At 43.2% G+C, this 22,406-nt stretch overlaps 1 protein-coding gene across 1 annotated transcript; it reads left to right on the top strand.

Annotated features, from left to right (window-relative positions):
* Nucleotides 1-579: 579 nt before the first annotated feature.
* Nucleotides 580-18,809, top strand: LOC119166971 (integral membrane protein GPR180-like). The gene is made up of 7 exons (XM_037418370.2): nucleotides 580-1,279; nucleotides 7,639-7,813; nucleotides 10,989-11,222; nucleotides 11,897-12,034; nucleotides 13,431-13,686; nucleotides 14,373-14,536; nucleotides 18,630-18,809. Exons 1-7 carry the CDS (start codon nucleotides 783-785, stop codon nucleotides 18,663-18,665), a joined length of 1,500 nt encoding a protein of 499 aa, XP_037274267.2. The 5' UTR covers nucleotides 580-782; the 3' UTR covers nucleotides 18,666-18,809.
* Nucleotides 18,810-22,406: the final 3,597 nt, after the last annotated feature.

Below are 22,406 nucleotides of genomic sequence, written 5' to 3'. Positions count from 1 at the left end.
GCGCCCACGTTCTAGTTCATACCTTCTGCCGCTAGGGCCGTCACCTACGAGCGGCGTGGCGCTAGGCAGCACCTGTTCGCTGACGTCACCTTCACTCTTTGTAGTCAAATTTTAACCAACAAAGCACTCGTAGTGCGAATTTATGATCCACAATTTAGAAATATCCAGAAATAATAATACTAAAAGACATTCAGAATTTTTTTTGCAATAAAATGCACGCGACAACGCATAGGCTGTCCAAAATCATGTAAATCCACGGGTTTCCACGTTTGTCAACCAGTGTGCTATAAATTCTTAAGCGCACTGAACAGCTTACTTGACCAGCAATGTATGGGAAGAAATAGTCACATATATGCCGACAGTTCACCACAGAAAGCAGGCATTCTTATACCAGCGCCTACAAAACAACCGTAAAGAAGCAGACGAACAGGTTATAGGTAGCGCCACCTACGGCGAGCGATTGAACGAGAGCGGGGACACGCGCTCCCATAGGAACCCCGCTATCTGAACAGGTCAGGAGTGTAGTAGGTCATGGTTCTGCGCGTCGTCCTGCGGTGCGTTTTGCGGGAGTTGCGGGCGTGCGCTTGCTCGGCCACCTCCAGGGAGAGGACGCGTTTTACGTCGCGGTCGTGATGCCTCCGACCTGAAAAAAAACGACGCCCCATCAGAGTGGCGCGTCGCGACGATGTCTTCGCAAGTTGAGTTAACGTCGCTGGCCTGAAAGAGACGAGCCGTCATCGTCGTTTACAGTTCCCGTTCTTCACTCCCGCCCACTGCTACCGATGCGCCTTCTTCGCGCCGTGTTCGTGTTGCTCGCCGCTACCGCATGGAGTGCGCAGTGCCTTCACCTGCGGGGCACCTTCCGCACGGGACAGTTCTTCACGTTCCTCGCGAAGTTCGGCTTCAAGAAGACCGACCGGCATGACCACGAAAACACGCTCGGCTACATCTACGGCAACGTCACGGCGACGTCGGCGGCGAAGGGCGACCTCACGCACCGCGGTACGCTTGTGGTCGCCGACAGGGACAACTTTCTCGCCTTCTACGGCAATCGGACGCAGGGTTACGCTGACGCCAGCTCGTCGTCAGTCTGCGACCTCATGTTCGCGGCCATCAACCGGGTCGCCTTCGACAGCAACTGCAACCCGAACGGCACGCAGGACTTTCTCCGAAACGTACCCTGCGCGGCCGGAAAGCTGTGCGAGGATGAGGACAAGCCAAGTCGCGTAGTAGCCGGTCACCAGTTCACCTACACCGTACGCGATCTTCATCAAGCTCGGTAAGCTGTCAATTTTGATTGATTGTTGCGGTTCAACAACCCGAAACCGCGATATGTTATTTTGTTGGACTCCGTAGTAGAGGTCTCCGGAAATTCCGCCTTCCTGGGCTTCATTAGCGTGCACGCAAATCGAAGTAGGCGGGCCTCAATCGTTCTCGCGCCTCCACCGAAAGTACGGCCGGGATTCGATCCCGTCACCTTCGGGTTAGCAGTCGAGGAAACTACTAGTCTGTCTTGAGCACGATCTCGGTTAAAACAAACTACGGGGCGTGATTTGGTACGCCCGTTCGATCACCAGACAGGACGAGCGAGTGGTCCATCTGTCATTCCGTGTTCTAGCGACCGCATTCACCTAGACACGGCAGCCTGAGAACGCTTTTGGTCAACGTCAACAACAAAACAGTTCTCCGCGTTCTGTGTCGTAACTACCCAGGTGTGTTCGTCAGAATATACGGCCCTGTAGTACGTCGTTACAGCGCGATTACGCGAGACAACCGCTATAATCAACTGCGCGGCCGGGTCCCTATTACGGCTCATCTAGGACATGGAGCCGGCACGAACCGTCTTCCTTAATTATCCTTGCGACAGCGTATGTATAACTCACTCCTCGCCCGTGCGGGCCCTCCTCACGTTTTGTCTGCTCGTGCTGGTTTCGCGCGCGGTATGCTAATTGGCACGCAGCTGCAAGTTAGCCCGCAACTCGACCCGTTCCGCTTGTAAACATCCGGCTGCATACACCCCTGACATGTACCGCACGGGGCTATTACGAAAGCCAAGTGTTCCAGTGCGTGCGGGAATGTAATGGGGGAGAGCGACGATCCAACGGAGCACAGCGGGAACCGTTTGCGAGGTTGCGTCACGTACGAGTTGGATTCTTTGAGTAAAGCCAGCCGGTTGAATTAGGGCAGTACGCGGACTTAGCGGCTGTCTATTGTGCCCAAATTTCTTCACCTGGCCTCCTTGCAGAAGCGGATCTTTAATACGTAATTGTGAAAAAAACATTTACTGCATTTATCGAAACCATAATTACACGACATCGAACGAACGTTTCACCCGCGAAGTAGGATTAACCTCCTAGTTTTACCGGACCGAGTGCTGATGCGGTATTTACCTTCAGTCTTGTGCAGAAGTGTGCTGTAACGATATACGCGCCAACCGTCCTGTTCGTCACGTGGACGGAAGTTACATACAAGCTGTAATCATCACGCTTGTTGCGGCGGTCGCCGACGTTTTCACCCGCTATTTTCGTTCGATGTTTTCACGTGTCTGCGCGGAAGTTTGTGTCGCATTCAGGCGCGGCTTGTGTCGAATCGTGGCTCTGGTTTAGTCTAAGTCTAGTACAGGTCTAGAGGAGGTCGCACGGTCTTGCGTGCGTCTAGCCGTGTCCGTTACTAGTGGTGCAGAGTCATGGGTAGGTCACTAATAGGTGTCTAGACTGTTAGCAATGCGTGGCTAGGTGGCCAAAAATGAAACAGAAAGAGGCCGGTCGAAAAGGGAGAGGAGGTGGGGGGAAGCGCTTTCAATTTCGGCCACACCAGGAAGCGCGGGAAAAAACGAGCGCGCGTCGTTTTACAACTGGTACTTCCAGTCTAGCGCAGTTTCGCCGATTCTGGGTCAATCCTCCGCGAGGGTGGCCCGCGCACAAGTGGTCTGATGGGTGGAATAGGTTACACTGGGGCGGAAAAGGAAGTAGTATCATCGAGTGGAACGCATATATATATATATATATATATATATATATATATATATATATATATATATATATATATATATATATATATATATATATATATATATATATATATATATATATATATATGCCGTGGCCACCATTGCCCCAGCAAAATCTGTTGCAAACATCCACGGACATTTCGGCTAGTCTACATCACGTACTATGCTTGCAAGGACTGATTTTTTTTTATTTGTCTCGTTCTTCTCCTTATCGTACTAGTTGATAAGGCTTCGACCCCAGAAGTCTGTGCGTGCCCGTGTGATTCAGTGCAGCTGAGTGATAAGCCTGCTTGTCGGAAACTATAGCCTCTGTTGCAGTGTCCGCCAGAAAAAAAAATAAAATAAAAGGAAGCTCGCACGTGGAGACGTCTGTTTGGCAAAAGGGACCTCTGGCATGTCTGGCCTACTTTTGTTTTGAGGTACACAATATAAAAAGGTCGTCTTTCCGAAAGTCCAACTTGGAGACATAGAAAAAGGAATACCTATTCTGACTTGAAAAGAAAGTTAAAACAACACTTGGTTTGTCAAGGAGAGTTCAAAAGAAAATTAGTGGAAACTCCCAAAACTTTTGCAGTATAGGCGAAGGTAGTTCTTGCTCCGTACTCTCCCTCAAAAAGTCTTTTTCGGTGGTGTTGACTTGTAGGTCAAGCGCTTTTGCTCTGTTGCTGTAATTTCTAGGTTTAATATTAATATCGGTCAAGTTTATTACCAACCTAATAGAAAGGTCCCCCGACAAAAATGTGCTGAAATGCAGCTTCAATGTGTGGGGCCCTTACATAGGGCAGCATGCACTACTAGGCAACACAAGCAAACACAGGGAACAAAAGAAAATGTTTGGAGTAGTATAGAGAAAAATAGAGTAACAACATAAAATACTGGTAATTAGGAAGACATATACAAATTTTATGCATGTGCACGCAGAAAGGAAAAAAATGTGTATAAAAAGCTGTGGCATCAAATTGTGATAAACACCTCGATACATTCATTTAAACATGCATGGTTTTAATAACAGGTTTAGGTTTACCTATATTGATGGGATGCTGAACTGAAATAATCAGTATCAAAATGGAGTAGTAATTAGTCCATTGCACGATGCTCACTGCAACTCATCCAGCCACATCACCGAACATGCTGTATGACCTTCGGCGCCATTGTGTTCCGATTTCACAAGGCATTTCGTCGATCATTCATTTTGTGAAATCTGCACCAAAGGACGAACGTCACTCGAAAAACCACTCTGTCACTGAAAAAATAACATATAAGTCAGCGCGGAGGCAAAGGTTTCTGATATGACCTGTAGGAGGTGTATTCTTTTCAATTTCGAGTAATTAGTTTAACAGCCTATTAGGAAAGATGTTTGTTACGTAATCTCATATAAAGGTTTCTAATATGACTTGTATAGGGTTTATGCTTTTCAATTTCGAGTAAATAGTTTAATAGCCTATTAGGGAAGATGTTTGTTATGTAATCTTACATTTCTTTTTCCTGTACAAGTAACACTCGCATCATCGAATGATCCAGCGTACGAATTGTTAGCTAGTATTGAAGATGTGTTCTTACCACCTTTTCATTTTTTGTCCCTTTTGCCATATCTTCATACTTTTTTAATGAGTTGTAATAAATCTAAGAACTGCCAGTTATAATTAAGTAATAAATTGACACTATCAACCACCATTGGTCTTTTTTATATTTCCACGTATTTGGTTTTGAAGTGCGCGGTACGTAACTGCACGAAGCATGATGTTGCAAGCATAAATAATCCGCCCTTTTGTTACAGCGGGTCATCTTCTTGCACTGCATGACATATTGTAGAAAAAAAAATGAAAAGAAGAAAGGTAGCTTCAAGTCCGAGCAGTTCTTGAAAAGTGCGGTCTTATACAATACCTGGAATGAGAATCGGGCGAGTCATGCGTCATCACTCTTCTGTACTAGAACAAGGGCACTGTTTCATTGCAAGCCCAGCTGGCAGCTGTTTTTCTCACACAATACGTCGCTGCAGTGCCGGTTCACCTGTGCAACTTTTGTGAGTGAATACAGTGTGTAAATAATACTAAAAAAAAACTGCAACAGTTGCATGGAAACAGGAAAGAGTCGGAGGTCTGCATTTATATTTTTTTATTAATATACATTCTACTTTGGCTTTCCAACTGTATATAAAATGATAGATTATTTTACATTCAGATACACTTTTCCTTGGGACTTCTGCTTTTTGTTGTTCATTTATCTGCGTAAAAGAATCCGCAAATGCCTTGGTTTCTTTTTAGTATTGACAGATATACATATTTATTCTTCCCTGGCTGCCGATTTCTGACTGGGTAGTGAATCATTTGGCAGAGTGTATTGGAAATTTCTCAAATGTTGTCCTTCAGCCATACGACACTTATCTAATTGAATTGTAGGCAGTGATTGTGCTTGAAAGTACAGTGACCCTTGTATAATGATGCATGTGCAATTATTCTAAAAACATTGAAATGGTGGACAGGTTTTCGACGATTGTGCCTGCTGCTATTGTGCTTTGAGCGTTCACCTGCTTTTGCCGCGCTCATGTTGGCTCAATAAAAAGTTTAGTATTTAGCTAATACCTTAGCTGCTGTGGTCTGCGCTGCAACAGTAGCATGACAACACAGTTTAATCTCGCTAAACAGAGATCGCCTAAATGTCATTGCTGCCTAAATAGAACCTGCCTCTAATTTGGTTTATTCCTTGTTTAACTGCTGTACTCTTATATATTTTCTTAGTAAATAAAACTGCTGTTGAAGGGAACACGCTCCCTTGGAACGTACGGAACCCATTGACCTTGTCCACGTTATTCTTTTCTGTGCGTGGTAAGAAAGTTTAGGAGACTCACCAGAATGTCTGTGAATTAAGCCAGAGTTTGTATGTACTGTGACCATAGCTTGTGTTGACTTTCTTTTATCAATGTAGATTGCAGGGGGGACTAGCATAGCCATACTATAGGTGTACATCTGTCTGTCACAGTAGATGTTTAAAGCTAATATGACTGCTGCGCATGAGTTATTTCGTGTGTACCACATAAGTACCTGAACACTGTTTTGTCCAAAGACAAGGTGGTATGCGTTTTTAGATACGTGGACGATTTTTTGGTTCTTTTGAAAAAGGAGTCTGATGAACCCTACTCTGAATGTGTCACTTTTGTTTTAGATAAGTTTAGGGCGTTCGGACAAGGGCTCAAGTTTACACACGAGCTTCCCGTCAGTGACAAATTGCAGTTTCTCTTGCTTGACAAAAACCATCTTTGTTGGATGTATCACCCTCGTGCTCAGAAGGCTGTCTTGCCGTATCATATCCTGCATTCTAAAGTTAGTAAAAAGGGCCATTGCTAGTACGAGCTTACAGTTGGCTCTTACCAGGTCTTGCCACCTCGTTCTTGAGGAAAGTTTCAGGGTGCAGATATCCAGGCTCGTGTCTGCGGGTTTTCCTTTGCTGTTGTTAACGTCAGTATGTGAAGCTTTACTGAAAAAAAATTTCGACATGACGGCACCGGCAATTCAGGTACAAAAGAAAAAAACACAGAAGCGACCTGTTGCCATTCCGTATGTACACAGAGTGGCTTATTCATTGAAGAACATAGCCTCTCGTTTAGAGGTCCCTGTCGTGTTCTCGGCACCTCGGAGGCTTTCGTGTGTTTGTGCTCGTTCGGGTGGCGTACCAAGTGCTGATCGTGTAAAGAAGCACGAAAGGAAGTTTTTGTCTACTTGATCCTGCTCAGTTGTGGCAAGGTGTACATAGGCCAGTTGTGCTGATGTATAAACGATCGCTTAAGGGAACATGCGCTGTCAATGAGGAACGGCATGGTTTCACATTTGCCGTATCATTGTGAAGAGTGCTTGTGTGAACCGCTACTGCACTGCACAAGAATCTTGCTAAGAAGCAAAGACAAAGTGGCACGTGAATTGGCAGAAGCGATATATATTAGGCAATTCGGCAAACAATGTATCAGTGTTCCGTCCCTGTCATCGTATGATAATGAATTAACTTTTCTAGCTGATAGGTTTTTATTATAGTTGGTTGGGCTTTTCGTGTGGTTGTATGCATGCGTGAGGGTTTCATAAGATTAGCTTCGGTTCAATAAAAGTCAGTTGCGAGTATGCGCTTTTCCGAGTCTCTTCTTTTGTCTTCTTTCAAGTTTGCGCCAACGATGTTTTACACGGCATGCTCAAGATTTTACGGCACTAATGGCAAGCAGTCCAGTAACGTGAACTGGCTTGTGAAACGGTAGAGTGTAAATGTAGAGTGTAAATATTTAGCGGCATGGTTACTGGACAGACAAGTTATGGTTAACGTTGATGGAAGGCACAAATGTTATATTATGATTTGTTATTATTGTTCCGCCGGAAAGCTTTCTACCCCTGTGTTGTTATCATAGTAGTAGTAATCGACATCATGCAGGTCACGTGACCAACGTGGGGATGGAACAAAAAAATTAAGTGATATAACGATAAAGATTCTTGAAGTAAGAATGACTTATTTCTACTGAAAGTCATCATCATCATCATTACAGCTTCACTGTCCAACAGTTGCCATAGCATGCAATTGGCCCAATTTTTTTTCTTTCTTTTAGTTACTTTATGGGCATGTTGTAATGCTTCCGTCTTTCCTTTGTTTAGTTTTTGGTACGTCAGCATGGTCTCGTGCTACCGGGAAGGCAAGGGCAAAGACTGCAAGTGGAAGGACTCGGTCGACGAGGACATTGAGATAGCGTACGACATCTGGCTTGTGAACGGCAACCCGGCTGCGCCCTCTCACAACGTTTTCGAGTACCAGTTCTCCTTTGAGCAGCAGGTAGGTTTTATAGCAATGTAGCCATGTGGGTTAGTTTGTATAGGTTCATCTTATTGCCAAAAAGAAAAGAAGAAAAGCGGGTGCTTGCACAAAAGAAAGAACAAAGCGAAAAAAAAAAAGACACGCACACATCAGCTGAAAGTTTGCTAAGAAGCATTGCATATATTATAGTTTAGCCAATAAGAATATGGTGGTAAGGTTTTTCTTGCCTAAATAACAGAATGACTTTCTACATTAGACAAATTCTCGGGAAGGCTCATGTGTCGCAGTGAAATAACGCATTGCCTTAAGGGAGAAACAGTCCTGTTAGATGAGCACGCTGCGCCTACCCCCTTGGTATCCTCCCCCTCTATCTTTTATTTCCTTTTAAGGCATGTGCCATCACAAAAATTAGTCTGCTGAAAGTTGTTCTTTTATTTTTGTTAAGTTAGCAAAACCTTAGCTCAAGCTGCACGTCTTTAGCTCAAGCTGTATGTGGTTCGTTTTCAAAGCCCTTGTTTCGTTTTTCTTCTGTTTAGTCTAAAGGTGTGTGTGCGCTGTTGCTCAGTTCGTCCACCAGCCTTTCAAAGCAGGTCTGCAATGATGTTACACAATGCGAGCGAATCGGTCGGTGTTGAATGGATCGCTTACAATGAGAGCAAATTGAACGGGACGGGGGAGGCTCCTGACAATCTGGAATTTTGCTTCGCCGTCTGTGATTGGCTCGAAGAATAGCTGAATTTTTTCTGATTGGTTCTGAATTTTGGCATGACAGAATTTAGTTTGACAGAGTTCAGGGTAGAAGCTGTATTGTGCTTTCAAGCACATTGATGCAGTCATGAATCCCACCTAACACTGGCATTTTTGTAGTAGCTCAGCACAAGATTACTACTCTTTCTAAATTATGGTGCAGTCAGTCGAGGTAAACATAAATAGCAAGTCAGTCCACACTGCTCAAATATCCTTGTATAGACCTAACCATCTTATGTCAATAAGTTAAAGTGACTGTGGATGCAGTAAACACATTTATTTTAACCCTTTAGTTACCATTTAAAAAAAAAGAACAATTGTGCCCATTTTTTTTTGCTCAACTAGAGTTTTTTTTTGGGGGGGGGGGGGGGGGGAGCATTACAGTTCAGTAGAGTTCTGTTACTTCATTAATTGCTTACAAAAATATAACCACAAGATAGTTTCAGCTCATGACAATACAAATAAAGATGGATCTAAAATAAAAGAAAACAAACTAACATCACAACATGGACTAATATGGCCATTTAGCGTCTAGGAACACAACTATGATGAGCATAGTTGCAATTTGCTTAATGTGGGACCATTTTTTGTAGATGAGTGTAGTCGTCATTGCAATTTCGGTACAAAATCTTATGACAACTAGTGAACAAGAGTGAAAGAGTTGAAGATTGATTATTGCTTCATCTTTGAAAAGACATGCTATGACGGGCTGGTGCTCTCTTTAATTACTGTGATGGTCTTGTCGACTTGTTGGGCGACCACAAGCTATTTATGTTTACAGTCCTTTTAAGAGAAATTAGGTGCCAAAATAATCAGTCTTTGGTGGCTGCCAGCAGCATGCACCAGGGTAACATTGTCGTCTTCTTATTGATTAGTATGCAAGGTGGATAACCTATCTTTTGTCTTTAGCTTATGGGCCTGCCTTTCTGCAAAACTCCCCAATGTCAACTTTGTCGCCAATGCTCCGAAAGTAAAGGCACCATTCTCTCTGAGTCTTTCTAAGGTTGTGACCAATGTTCTCGAACACGGGTGTATTGCTGGAGCTATGTTCAAAAATACTCTCATCTCTTCAAGCGTCCAACTTCTCCTGAACCTTTGGCCTTGCTTGGGTTCCTGACGTTCCATTTTAAAATTCCTTGCAGTGCTATTATTTTGAAGGCTTTTGAATGTTTTCAACCTTTGAGACCATCTGATGCTATAACACCGTGAGTTTCATAAAAAATTTGCAACCTCGTCGCCACTTTTGTTCTCCCTTATACAAGGTGTTTCATGAAATGTATTCAATATTCTTTAAGAAATCAGGAAAAGGTGCTATTTGCTCGCTGTCTTCACAGCTGTTTTTTCTGTAGCAGCAGGCATCATACGAGGGTTGAAGACTTGATTTGGAAGAGTAATTAGAAAAGCTAGAATAATTAAGTCTTTATTTGTGGACATAGGCAGTTAAGTCAAATCGGAGAATTTAAGTCCTTCACGCGAAGAACTCATTGCACCTTTGAGATTTCGAAAAGCTACTTCTAGTAACAATTGTGAAGTAATAAAATTCTCTTAAATTCTGTGGTAAAATTGAAACCAAAGCACCGATGAGCGCAACATGCAGATGACTACGATGACGTCACTGTTCGAAACAGCGGTTACAGCAATGTAGTTATTTCTCGTTCGTTAACGTATGTGCGTCATGCATTCTATTATTGCCAGCGATGTCTGCACACCCACTCAATAAAGTCGGTTTGATGGTTCACACAACAACACTCCTTCATTTTGGACGAATATGGCAGTTGCGCTCTTTCGAATTTTGAATTCGCCACCCGTTTGGGGAGATTTCCCTTACTTCTAATTTATTACTAGAAACAGCTTTTCAGAAATCTCCAAGCTGCGATGGGTTTTTTGCTTGAAGGACTTCAATTATCTCACTTGACTTAACAGCCTAACTCTACTAATTAGATATTTATTTAAGTTTCTTAATTACTGTTCCAAATGTTGTATTCAACCCTCATAAGATGCCTGCCACTACAGAAAAAGCAACGTTGATGACAGTGAGCAAATAGCGCCTTTTTCTGATTTTTAAAGAATATTGGACACATTTCTTGAAACACCCTGTATGTAATGCTGTTTTCTTTTGAATTTCCCTTGTGTCGTCATTATTCATAATGTATTGTGCCGACCTTCCTTCTAAAACTCTTACGCTGCCTGCCGTTGTCCTCTCTCTGCCGTCATCTCTATGTCATGATGTCAATTCTCCCCACAACCTCCCATATTTGATGATTTCCTTAAGTCTCTAAAACTCCCTACCATCTTAATTTCTGCTGCCTATGGAAACTCCCCAATGTCCTTTTTTTTTTCACCTTTTTGTCTCCTAACCATCTGAAACTCCCCAATTTCTCCCGAAACTTCCTGCCAGCTTAATCCATGCAATCTAAGACTTTTCCCATCTTGCTCTAATCCACAGGGCAGCCTGGAGAGGGTTCTTCTCTTCTTCCTCCTCTACCTGGTCCTGGCAGGGCTGCAGGTGTACGCCGTAATTCGACAAAAGCACCTTGTCACGCGACTCTTCACGGCCGCCCTCACCCTGCAGCTGCTCTCGTTTCTCTGGACGATCGCTCACCTGGCCATCTTCGCCATGGACGGCGACGGGGTCCCGTCACTGGGGATCGTGGGGGACGTCAGCTACATGCTGTCTCAGGTTTGTAAATTGTATTCATTGGCGGTGTTTGCAAATAAATACGTTTCCCAAGTACGCGGGACCTCTGAGAGGATATGCGGCTATTCACGGGGGAGCTGAAAAGCTCCCGGCAAGTCTAGAAGGTCACACTACATGGCCATCAGCTTGACTACGCTTGCTGCACAGCAAAGGCCTCCCCCATGTTTCACCGAAGAACCCAACTCACGCTTGTTGTGGCCGTGTTATCTCTCCAGTTTTGGTCTCATTTTACCACCTTACTTTGCACCGCCCCCTCGTGCGCTTGCCTTTTCTGGGAATCTTGTCTGTTATGGTGAGCAGTGGTTGGTTATCTTGCCTTCGTGCGACATGCGCTCTCCGTGCCCATTTCTTCTTAATTTCGACCAAGATATCTTTAATGCCTAATAGTTCCCCGACCAACTCTGCAGACATGTCGTCTCCTAAGGCTACACATTTTATTTCATATTACGTTCTTGATTAGACTCCCTTGGGCTGAGTACCACTGTTTCTGTCTAGAAAACTCTGCTTATTATTATTATTAATATTATTATTATTATTATTAATATTATTATTATTATTATTATTATTATTATTATTATTATTATTATTATTATTATTATTATTATTATTATTATTATTATTATTATTATTATTATTATTATTATTATTATTTGCAGTCACTGTTCATGCTGCTTCTGCTGCTACTTGCCAAAGGCTGGGCCATCACGCGTACAGAGCTGACGTGGAAGCCAGTACTGTTCTGTATTTGGTTCGTCTACAGCTGCATACAGATCCTGCTCTACGTCTGGAACATGGTGAGCCTCTGTCTAGTGCTTTGTGCTCCACTGTGTTATTCTTTTACATGACTGGCAAGTCTCGCAAAGGCTAAGCAGAGTTCTTGCATTAGTGACCAATAAATGCGCTTGATCGTCGATATAACGAATCCCAGATATAAAGGACAACTCGATATGATGAATAGCCAGATATAACTCATTATTGGATGTAGTAAACGCAAGTTTTTTCTCTACAATCACAGCACAATAGACATAAGTGTATAGTGAACAGTGTATATAAGAAAGCCATTTTAGCATCAGGTGCGCCTTCATTACAGTGCAGTTTGTTTTAGTGCATCACATCTGAAAAAACAAATAATGAAAAAAAGATATGGCACACGTCATGCAGTGTGACATGAGGTTCCTGTACGTTTGTGGCGATAATACGGCCATTCTTAGCCTGGAAAGACATCACGATTTTGAACTTGCTTAATACTGAACAAATGGAGTGACTCGGTCCCATTAGCAGCGTCGCTGTGCTCTGAAACAATACGAATACACTGCATACTGAAGATGCAAAAAGGTCCCGCCACGGTGGTCTAGTGGCTAAGGTATTTGTTTGCTGACCCGCAGGTCGTGGGAGCGAATCCCGGCTGCGACGGCTGCATTTCCAATGGAGGCGGAAATGTTGTAGGCCCTTGTGCTCAGATTTGGGTGCACGTTAAAGAACTCCAGGTGGTCGAAATTTCCGGAGCCCTCCACTACGGCGTCTCTCATAATCATATGGTGGTTTTGGGGCGTTAAACTCTACATATCTATCTATCGAAGATGCAAAAAGGTTGCGTTGTTTGATGTAGCCTTACATTCACTACAATATGCAAAGCAGCTACTCACAGACACCGTTTTAGGTACAGCGTAACTGCATTCTGGAATGCATGCAATTAAACTTTTGTGTTGGAACTAATTTGTGCAAAGAAGTGGTCGCGTCTTACGACATGCATTTTCCGAAACTGATATCACCACGTGCTGTCACTGTAGCAGACACCCTCTTAATAGTGGTGTGGTAATTAATGCTAAATTAATGCTTGACAACTTGTTCCAGGCGCTGCCCTCTGAGGCTACGTCGGAAGTATGATTTTTTTTTGCTCAAAATAATTGTAACTAGAAACAAAATTGTGCTACTTTTCTAGCCAGAGATTCGATTCAATTTATACAAAAACATGAGTGACCACAGCAGGAATATTTTTAAATTAGAAATTGAGATTAATTACTCTAAAACATGCATATCAAAGTATATTATAACATTTTTGATTCTGTTGAATACTCGCATGCTAAGTGCAACGCAATAATGTTGGGCAAGTTTGACTCATTTACAGACAGTTCTTGACAAGTCGCATCTAGGAGGGTCAGTGCCATTTCACTGTTGACTTCTTCGCAGACAGAAGTGGATGTAATTGAAGAGATCGACGAGTACCAGACGTATCCGGGCTGGATCTCCCTCTGCTTCCGGCTCGTGGTGACCGCCTGGTTCCTCACGGAGCTGCGGTCCACCATGATGGACGAGAACGACCACAGGAAGCTGCGCTTCTACCTCCACTTCGGAGCGGGGCTCCTCTGCTGGTTTGTCTATCTGCCTGTCGTGGCGCTCATCGCCCTCCAGGTGTCGGCCCTCTGGAGGCAGAAGTTCATACTTGGTGAGTAGGAGGTGATTGATAACAGTCGTCTACGACTAACGTCTTACTGTAGCAAATTTTTCGTGCTCTACCATATGTCATTGTCGTCATCGCAGTAGTGTAGTGAAAGTATACTTGTAATAGTAGTAGTAGTATTAATAGTAGTAGTAGTAGCAGTAGCAGGGGTTATGCTGGTCACTTGACTACAGGTGGACTAAGTTAAAAAATAAAGAAATCATGATGTTTTGTAAAGAAGTGGGGATGCTGTGGGGGGGGGGGGGGGGGGGGGATCATCACAATGTTGTTCGTCACTAGTCGATCAGATATTGTCTAGCCAACACGACGTTTGGTGTCGTACCGGTGATCAGTCGTTCCCTGCACTTTGCTCTCGCACAGAGTCATTCAACAGGGGTGCCCTAAGAAACACTACCTAGCTTGCATTAAGCACCTGAAGGCTACTGGTGCTTGGCGCGTCTTGAAGATCATATACCTCACCGCAGCACACACGCAGTGCGACTTTCAGTAATGCTAGGAAAAAATTGTTTCCGGTACTTCTAGGTCAGACCTTGTCCACAGGAAGAGGACTGAATGTCGAAAAAGGAGGCTAACAAAACTTGAATGCGGGCGTTGTTTCCCTTGTTTGACAAACCCTGCAATGTGACCAGCGCTTTTCAGTGATCACCGCCGCTTCCACGCTGCATACGCAGGCATCAGCTCCTGCGCCGACTTCCTGGCGTACGCCATCATTACGCATCTGCTGTGGCCCACGCGGAGTCAGCAGTACTTCCAACTACAGTCCGAGCTCGACCCCGGGGACGAGCTCGAGGAGCTCAACGAAGCCCCGCACAACCTCCAGGCCAACTGTCGAAAGGTCTGATAAGCTCGCCTCTTTTGGCCCCGTCCCCGCTCCCTCCGCCACCCCCCACCTCCCTCGAAGAGCCTGTGACGAGCACGTCGGCCTGGCCCTTTGCACGACGGAAACCCGTTAAGAGCCGTCACCGTCCTGCCTGCTTCCTCCGTGCCTGCTCGTCGGATCGTACCGCATGTTTGCGTGCTGCACAGCTGTGTTCTGTTCATCGGTATGCTGCTCAAGCGTCGTTAAGTGGTGTGCCTTTGTTTTCGGGTGCTTTTGTTTCGCTGCTCTCGTGTGCCGTTGCAGCTGTCTGCAATGCGTTTCACTTATTTTGATACGTTCAGCACAAAGCATTGCTTCAAGCTTGAGGTGCAATTTTTTACAGAAGTAAATTAATTAAACGAGATAAAAGAAATTTTATTGTGGTTAAATGGTCACTGTAGCAAGATGCACGCTTTTCACAGGAGAATGTGGGATTATCCTTTTTTATTCATTATGATAAATATTTTACAGCCAGAGTATGTGGTGAAGGTTTGTCTCCACGGGCCAGTGCCACAATCGTCTGGGAATTTCGATACTATTGCTTATTGGTAAAATATTATTCCTCATGATTGGGTAAAATATCCCTCACGATTGGGCAGTTACCCACTGCTGCCAGAACCCCAGCTTCATTGTTCTAACCCTGTTTCTTGTTTATTTTTAATACTATTTTGCACCAGTATGCCAAAGGTTTCCTGCTTGTCTTGACTGACGGCCATTTGATGATTCCATGAGCTTTGAATTGCTGCGGTGCCGGCTCTGCTATGCATAGTAATCTTGGCTTCAGGTTATAATTCACTGAGTCATTTTAAGACTCTTGCTGCGTCGAGAGAACTAATGCGGCTGAAGCACCACCTGTTGGCGTCAAATCGAAATTTTTTTCCATATTTGAGAAGTGGGTGTGTGGAGGAGGGGGCACTTGATTCGCGTTTTACAGTACCTTTCTTTTTCTTTCTAATGTGGCTAATCTCGGTCACACTGAGAAACACTTTCAGGAAGCAATACTATATCGAATCGTCCTATTTTATGTTAATCCAGTATACCGAAGCAATCATTAAGCCATCTCATGCTTTTACAATCCCTTTCTTCTTATCCATTCCGATCAGTATTAGTGTACAAGCCAATTGAATATTTTTGTTACATCTTTTTATTACATCTTTGCAATGCCTTTTGTTCAGCTCCGCTTACTCCTTGAATATCCGTCGTACACCGAGTACGAAGTATTGTCATGTTGCTTCGTTTTCTCTCGAACTTCCAAAAAAAAAAAAAAAAAAACCATCCTTTGCCTGCGGCTATCCTTTCTTTCGGTTGCACCGGCACAGTCATTTTGTTACCTGTACCACTTTGTTGTACGCACCTTTTTTTTTGAACTCTTTCCCAAAACACTGACTTTAGCGCAGTGATGTCAACCTGCCTACTAAGATACCTATTGTTTGTGATTGCTTGAGTTTTTTGTAGCACCATAAGTATTTGCGTTTGAATAGCCGTGTTAACACATGCTTGAAGGACTCCAAAGGGAAGTGTTGTGTCTGGTTAGGTTTGTATATTACATTTCCAGTAGCTCCAGTATTGCCATTATTTAGCGGAAGTACACTGGGGCCAAAGATATAATCAGTAGGAGAGATGGGTAGCAGTACTGTTGGCATACTTCAAAAGTACTGCACCGGCTCGTTTCAAGAGGTCTTGTATTAAATTAGTTCACTAACTGTTATGTAACTTTCGATAACATTTTCTGCTCGAATACTACAGCAACGTTGTTTACATATGTCGTCGCTTCTGCATCATTGATGTCGCAAGACAAAGTTCAGGAAATGAAAGTGTGACTGTGTTTTTGTTTTTTTCAATGACGAATTACACCTTCCGATAGAGAAACCAAGTTTAGTTGTAGATGTACCGAATCAGGTAGTGGTCTATATAACTACTCAATAGAACGAACGCGGATATAACAAAATATGAAAAATAGCCTTGTAGCCTTGTAATAGATACAGTGCTAAGAATAACTTTTATTACAAATTTTCAGATATAACACTTATTTCTGTGTAAGATATTTAGGTTTATATATTTCTTAGATTTGACATGCTTCCTTCATATTTTGTGTATTCTTCATATTGCAGTGTTTACATTATGTAGTCAGTATGCATACCTCTACGGAGCTTACAGGCCATAAGAGCAATGCACATATCTGTTGCCAGGATGCACTGTGCTTTGGGCCACAATGCACGCGCACCGTTGCTATTTGCACGCGCTGTCGCACTGTTTTGCCAACTGCCGTGTATTGCACACTTGAGTGTCGTTTAGTTGCTACCCTTGCATTGTTGTCACAGTACTTGTTGTTTGTTGCACTGTAGTCTTTTGCATATGCTATTTTTTTTCTTGTTACCTTGTTGCATTCAAAGTTGCAACGCCATAGTCCTCGTACACTTTTTTGACAAACGAAACATTCACGGTAGTATTCAAATGCAAGAGACCTCCAAGGTAGAAGCGTGTTGCTTACTCATAGAAGTGCCATTGTATATTTTTTATGGCTACGACATGAGCACAGTAAATGTGCGAGACTTGGCAGGATGTAATCGCAGATCTGTAGCATTTGTAATTAGCTCGCGAATTCACGTTCGCAAGGGAACAAGAAGCGACAGGCTTACACACAAATGAGAAGGAAATGACAAACTAGGCATAAGAGTGTGGTGAAACTAACAGGGCTCAATAAATAACTGAAAGCCAGAATGTTTAAAATGACCTGCTCAAATCCCAGTATTTGTTCATGTTTGATTTTAATTTTGTGCTTATCGTGTCATTTTTTTTTTTCTTTTACATCTACTATGTTCAGGCCATATTTAATAGCTTTGGCAGCCGATTCTTGTATATTAGCATTTTTGATCTAGTTTCCATGTCTTTTCTTTTTTCATCTTTGTTTGCATTGTGGGTTGTGTATTACCATAATACTTGTGTTTTATATGTAACATATGATTTTTTTACCAAGCCTTATCTTGCAATTTTTTACATTCCATGCAGTCTTTCCAGGGCTGCCAGTTTTTATTATTATTAACATTACTAAGAAAAATGTACTTATGTGAAGGTTTGGTGCTTTGTCTCTTGCATGGCCAGCACTTCGTGTTTATTTGTTGCTCACGTGTTCTTTTTGTGTGTGTCTTTTGTGTGTTTTTCAGGAGTTAGAATGTAAGTAGATCCAGTCATGAGCATGATTACAGACTTTATCCTTATCTTTTCTTAGTCTGGGTACCTTCACTGCCTGCCATCGAACCTTTTTCTACTGCGCACGGCACACGAAATTCAACGGCATCAATGTCGAGAAGGCTTGCATGCCACCGTTTTTGTTTAGCGCTGCCTGTGAATCTCTCCAAAGAAGCAACCCAAAAGTTGTGAAACATGTCTCACAATTTTCGGGGAGCTTTTGGGGGATCTGTAAAAATGGAAGACAAGGCTGGCTGATTCTTTGGGTCGACTGGTTTATTGAGCACTAGGGGTCGCCTTGTGTCATGCGTTTTGGTGGATTCCCGGTTGACAAGAGCTTGCGGATAATACGTTTTATCCGTAATATGCACTGATGGGGGTCTAACTACAAGTTCTCACAAGTGATGCATGTATGCATCAAATATGCCGCAAAATGCATAGCATTCGGTGAACCCTGACATGGCATGATTCGATGTAACTCTCGGACATGCAGAGAAAGTGTGACGCATTAAAATTGAGGCACCCGAGTGTAAGACAAGAACAGAGATTCATATGCAAAAAATATGGGACTAGGCATACGTGCAGCATTCTGTGGCACACAAAATTCACCTTGGATTCCCCATGCGCTGGAATGCTTCAATTCTACTAATGTCTTGACAGTGAATTTTTCCTAGCAATGTTTTCCATGGGGTGTTTTTATTTGCACAATCTTATGACTGCCACACAAAAAATTTCTGTTGGCACGTGTGTGTGTGCCTGGTTTTGCACCTGGGGTTAACTTGGAAAGTTATTTCCAAAACCTGCATGCTTGGCACTCGGCACTACACCCGCTTCATTCTTTCTCTTTCGAAAGTTTTTCTTTCTTTTTTTTTCTTTTCAGCAAACTAAGAGGAGTCACGCAAGCATCTTCTGTTAGAGAATCGGAAGCACCCACTGCAGTTCGTAATGACTCGGCAAGAAGAGACTACATCTCTCTTTAAGTGCTTCCCGCTTGCCGGCCTCCGCAAAAAGCCTGCCGACGTGTTTTGACGCTCCTGCTCGACATTGTTTATCATACGTAGCACCCGCACTTGTTGCATCGAGTACTTATGTGTACAGGATTGTCTTTTTAATTTCGAAGAAACGCGCTTCTTGTTTTTCTGATGGCGCGGAGTCGTTTTGAAGCGGCCGTCGTGGTGCTGGGGTTCCCGTAGCCCAAGTTATTCTTCGCATCGCTCGTAGATGAACCTCTTGCTCATGGCAATGAGATGCAACGATAACGTCCTATACATAAACTGTTATTGTCCTGTTATGCTAACGGACAGCTTGGCCTAGATAAGGCTACGCCAGGTAGGCCAGAATCTTGTAGAAAAGACGTAGAAATGAACGTTTTCAATGCACGCTTGTGTGCAACATTCCCGTGCCACGTGCAAAACAGACAAATTACCCGGCTAGGTGGTCCATAAAACTCTAGAATGATGCCTGTATAGACTAGTTTTTAAGCAATGCCATTTTACTTTCCACCCATGCAGCGACGCCGAAATTGTCTAGCAAGGCCGAGTGTCAGATCCTGCAAGGATGAGTGTGTGGTCTAGCAAGGATGAGTGTGCAGTCTACCAAGGACGTGCGTATGGTCTAGCAAGAACGATTGTACCGTGTCACAAACCACAATGTGCCTATCTCGTTTGGATTGGGTTACGACCATTTCGCGCATGAAGCTCTTGTCTGTGAGGACTTCCGCACCGCTTTGAGGCTCGCTTAGCAGAAGAGACAACTGGACTCGTAATCTCAGCTTGCTCGAAACGTCCTCTCTTTTAATCTCGGATGACCCGAAGTTGCGTGGTTTTAAATTGAACAGTGGACAATCGTCTGGACTGTGTTTGCAGTGCCGTGTTTTTTTTTTTTGCAAAGACTTGTTTCCGGTTGCGTGCGTATATGCAATGCAGTATTTAGCGCGACTAGTCAGCAACTTGTATCAAGGATGATGACTGTACCACTGTGGCCGATATTTCCTGAGAAAGCTGTGATCTTCCGTTCCTCTTCGCTTTTTCCTTTCGTCTCCTGTTTTATGTCAGAATGATCTGAAGGACGCTGAAGTAATGTGTACACTTGTTTCAGCACTGGCTGCACACCGCCTTTTTCATAGGGTGCCAAGTGCTGTCACTCTGAGGAATCCTCTTTTTGAGGGCCCCTCTTCTGAGCTAACTATATTGCCATGTCTCATGCACTGACTAGCTGTGTTGGAGGCATGCTTTATTTTCATTTTTTTCTCTTTGTGTATGTTTTCTGCAATGCCTTCAACATTTCATTTCCTCGTTTTGGTGCTGTTCACTACTTTCCTAAACCTGCGTTTCCATTTTATTGTTTGTTTTAAAGTTCTGACTGATAAGTGTGTGGCACCAGAGCATTTAATTACTTGTTTCTCAATGATTCTGGTGTCTTGTAACGATTTGTTGTTGGTTTTAAAAAAAGAAATAAACTGATCGAAGAATGAGCAGTGTTGGCGTCTCTCTCTGGGTCCTTGCCTCAACATGTGTGCCTCATAGGAAAACCAGCTGCAGCTGGTGTATATAAATGCATTAAATTGTTTTAGCGTCTGTGTAACTTAATGGTATTTTTTGCTTGTGTTTGAAGGCGTGGGACCATTTCTTAGTCCTAACAGAAGCCATATTTGCGCCAGTTTAGTATGTTGTCACAGTGTTTGGTCTATTATGTTAACCAAGCACAATGCCTCAATACAAATCGTTGTTGAAGAATATGTGAAGAATATGTTAGAGAATAAAACTTCACTGAAGATGTGGCCTTTTGTATTGGAAAATGTAGAAGCTTAAAAGGCTTTATACAGTGACGCTAAGTGCCAGCATGTCTAGCTGTGCGATGCTCATTTTTCTTCTCAAGACAAACATTTCCAGCCATTCCTATTTAGTGCGTTGCAGTGTGGGGAAGACATGCAGTTGGTTTTCTAATATGTAATGACTGACCTTCACAAAACTTGCTTCTTCTAAAAAAGTTTCTTCAACTGCTGATCAACATGTGTGGCATACACTTGCCATTTTTTGCACAGTGTGATTGTCTAAAGTTTATTCATCTCAAGCATTTTAGATTTGTTCTTACAACCGATACATGACCTTGTTTAGCTTTTATAGCGTGAAAAAGCTGAAGGATTGAGTACTTCGGACAGAGCGGATTGTCACCCGTCCATTGTTCGCTTTGGCAGGATGTATTGACTGGGGCAGCAGAAAGCACAAGACCGAGTTGATCGGCGGATCATGGGAGAGGCCTTTGCCCTGCAGTGGGTGTAGTCAGGCTATCTTGTGATGTAATCATAGAGCAGTCTGATGAACCACGTAAAGCTGTAACTATAATTGTGCAAATCATTATGCATAATGCATTGGGTTTATTTAATCACTAGAAAAAGTTGTATACGGAAGTACAGTGTAATTTTTATACATCACTTTCCAGTGTGATTACAGGTATTGATATAAAAAGTGCAGCCTGTCGGGAGAGGTTTAAGTCGCTAATCACGGCATGTACATGTTCCAGAATCAAAGAATAGCAATGTCATTTTTTGAACATTGCTCCGCCTTGTCTATGATTATTTTTTTTTTGTGCCACAGTGTTGACAATACGACGTCAAAACACACAGGTTTAGCCTAGCATGCTTGTCGTGCGTCAATCTGTGCTTAAGTTTGTCACCATACTTCTGTGAATATATCGAATAGACATAAAAGGCCATGATTCCTAAGAATTACGATGTGACTTTCAGGAATTGCTGAACTTTGTGGACAGTTGATGCAGTTAGATCGTGTGGTAGGTTCAGGACTTCAGCTAAAACATTTTTTTTTTTAGCGTGGCCTGCTTGGTGATGGCCTTAACTATTTTAAAACAGCTTTAAAATACCTATTTTCATTATTTTCTGTAGAATGCACCCCTCCATCTCAATTTTCATGAGAGGGTTGAGCACCTAGGGCCTTCGCTCTGCTACGGGCCTTGGTAGGTTACACTGTTGATGCTGCATCCTAGATTTGATGGTGTTTCAAACACACTCGTGGTTATTTTTCCTCAAGTACCAATGGTAGCTGTAACCGGAGAAAAGATGTGTGTGTGGGGTGGGGGTGTGTATATACACTCCCGTATTGACCGAGAGCTCCGAGAGCTTAACAGTAAAAAAAAAAATATTTGATTAAGGGCACACCGAAGAGAAAAACTTAATTTTTTCACTTATTAGTACCATTACTCTCACGATGCCAAACAACATGCTAGGCTGCGAGAAGATTCGCAGAATGAAAATGCGGGTGGCGACACCACATTGAAGTTCACCCACCATTTGCTGTGGTGACGTCATACATTTAGACGGCTCCTACCACTACGAGCGAATACATACCCTAGTAGTGCCATTGTTGATGTCATGCTGCCGAAACACTGAGAAAGTTGCTCTAACGTTGCGGCCACATTTTGTGCGGCTAGGGTGGTTGTTAATTAGTAAAAAAGAAATGCATTGTGGTCAGGGGACTTACCAAGTATCAAGAGGAACGCATTAAGTTTCAGGAAATTTCGTTTGGCTGATGCAGTCTAAATACAAAAAAAAAAAACTTTGAAACAGATCGTCACCATCGGAGACTTGGACAGAAAATTTGAAAAAGAACTTCTGACAATTTTGCATTAGTTCTCAGGCTAT

The sequence above is a fragment of the Rhipicephalus microplus genome, chromosome 6, assembly GCF_043290135.1.
Source record: "Rhipicephalus microplus isolate Deutch F79 chromosome 6, USDA_Rmic, whole genome shotgun sequence".
NCBI classification, from domain to species: domain Eukaryota; kingdom Metazoa; phylum Arthropoda; class Arachnida; order Ixodida; family Ixodidae; genus Rhipicephalus; species Rhipicephalus microplus.
The sequence above is the reverse complement of the archived record's forward strand: the minus strand, read 5'-3'. Positions and strand labels throughout refer to the sequence as shown.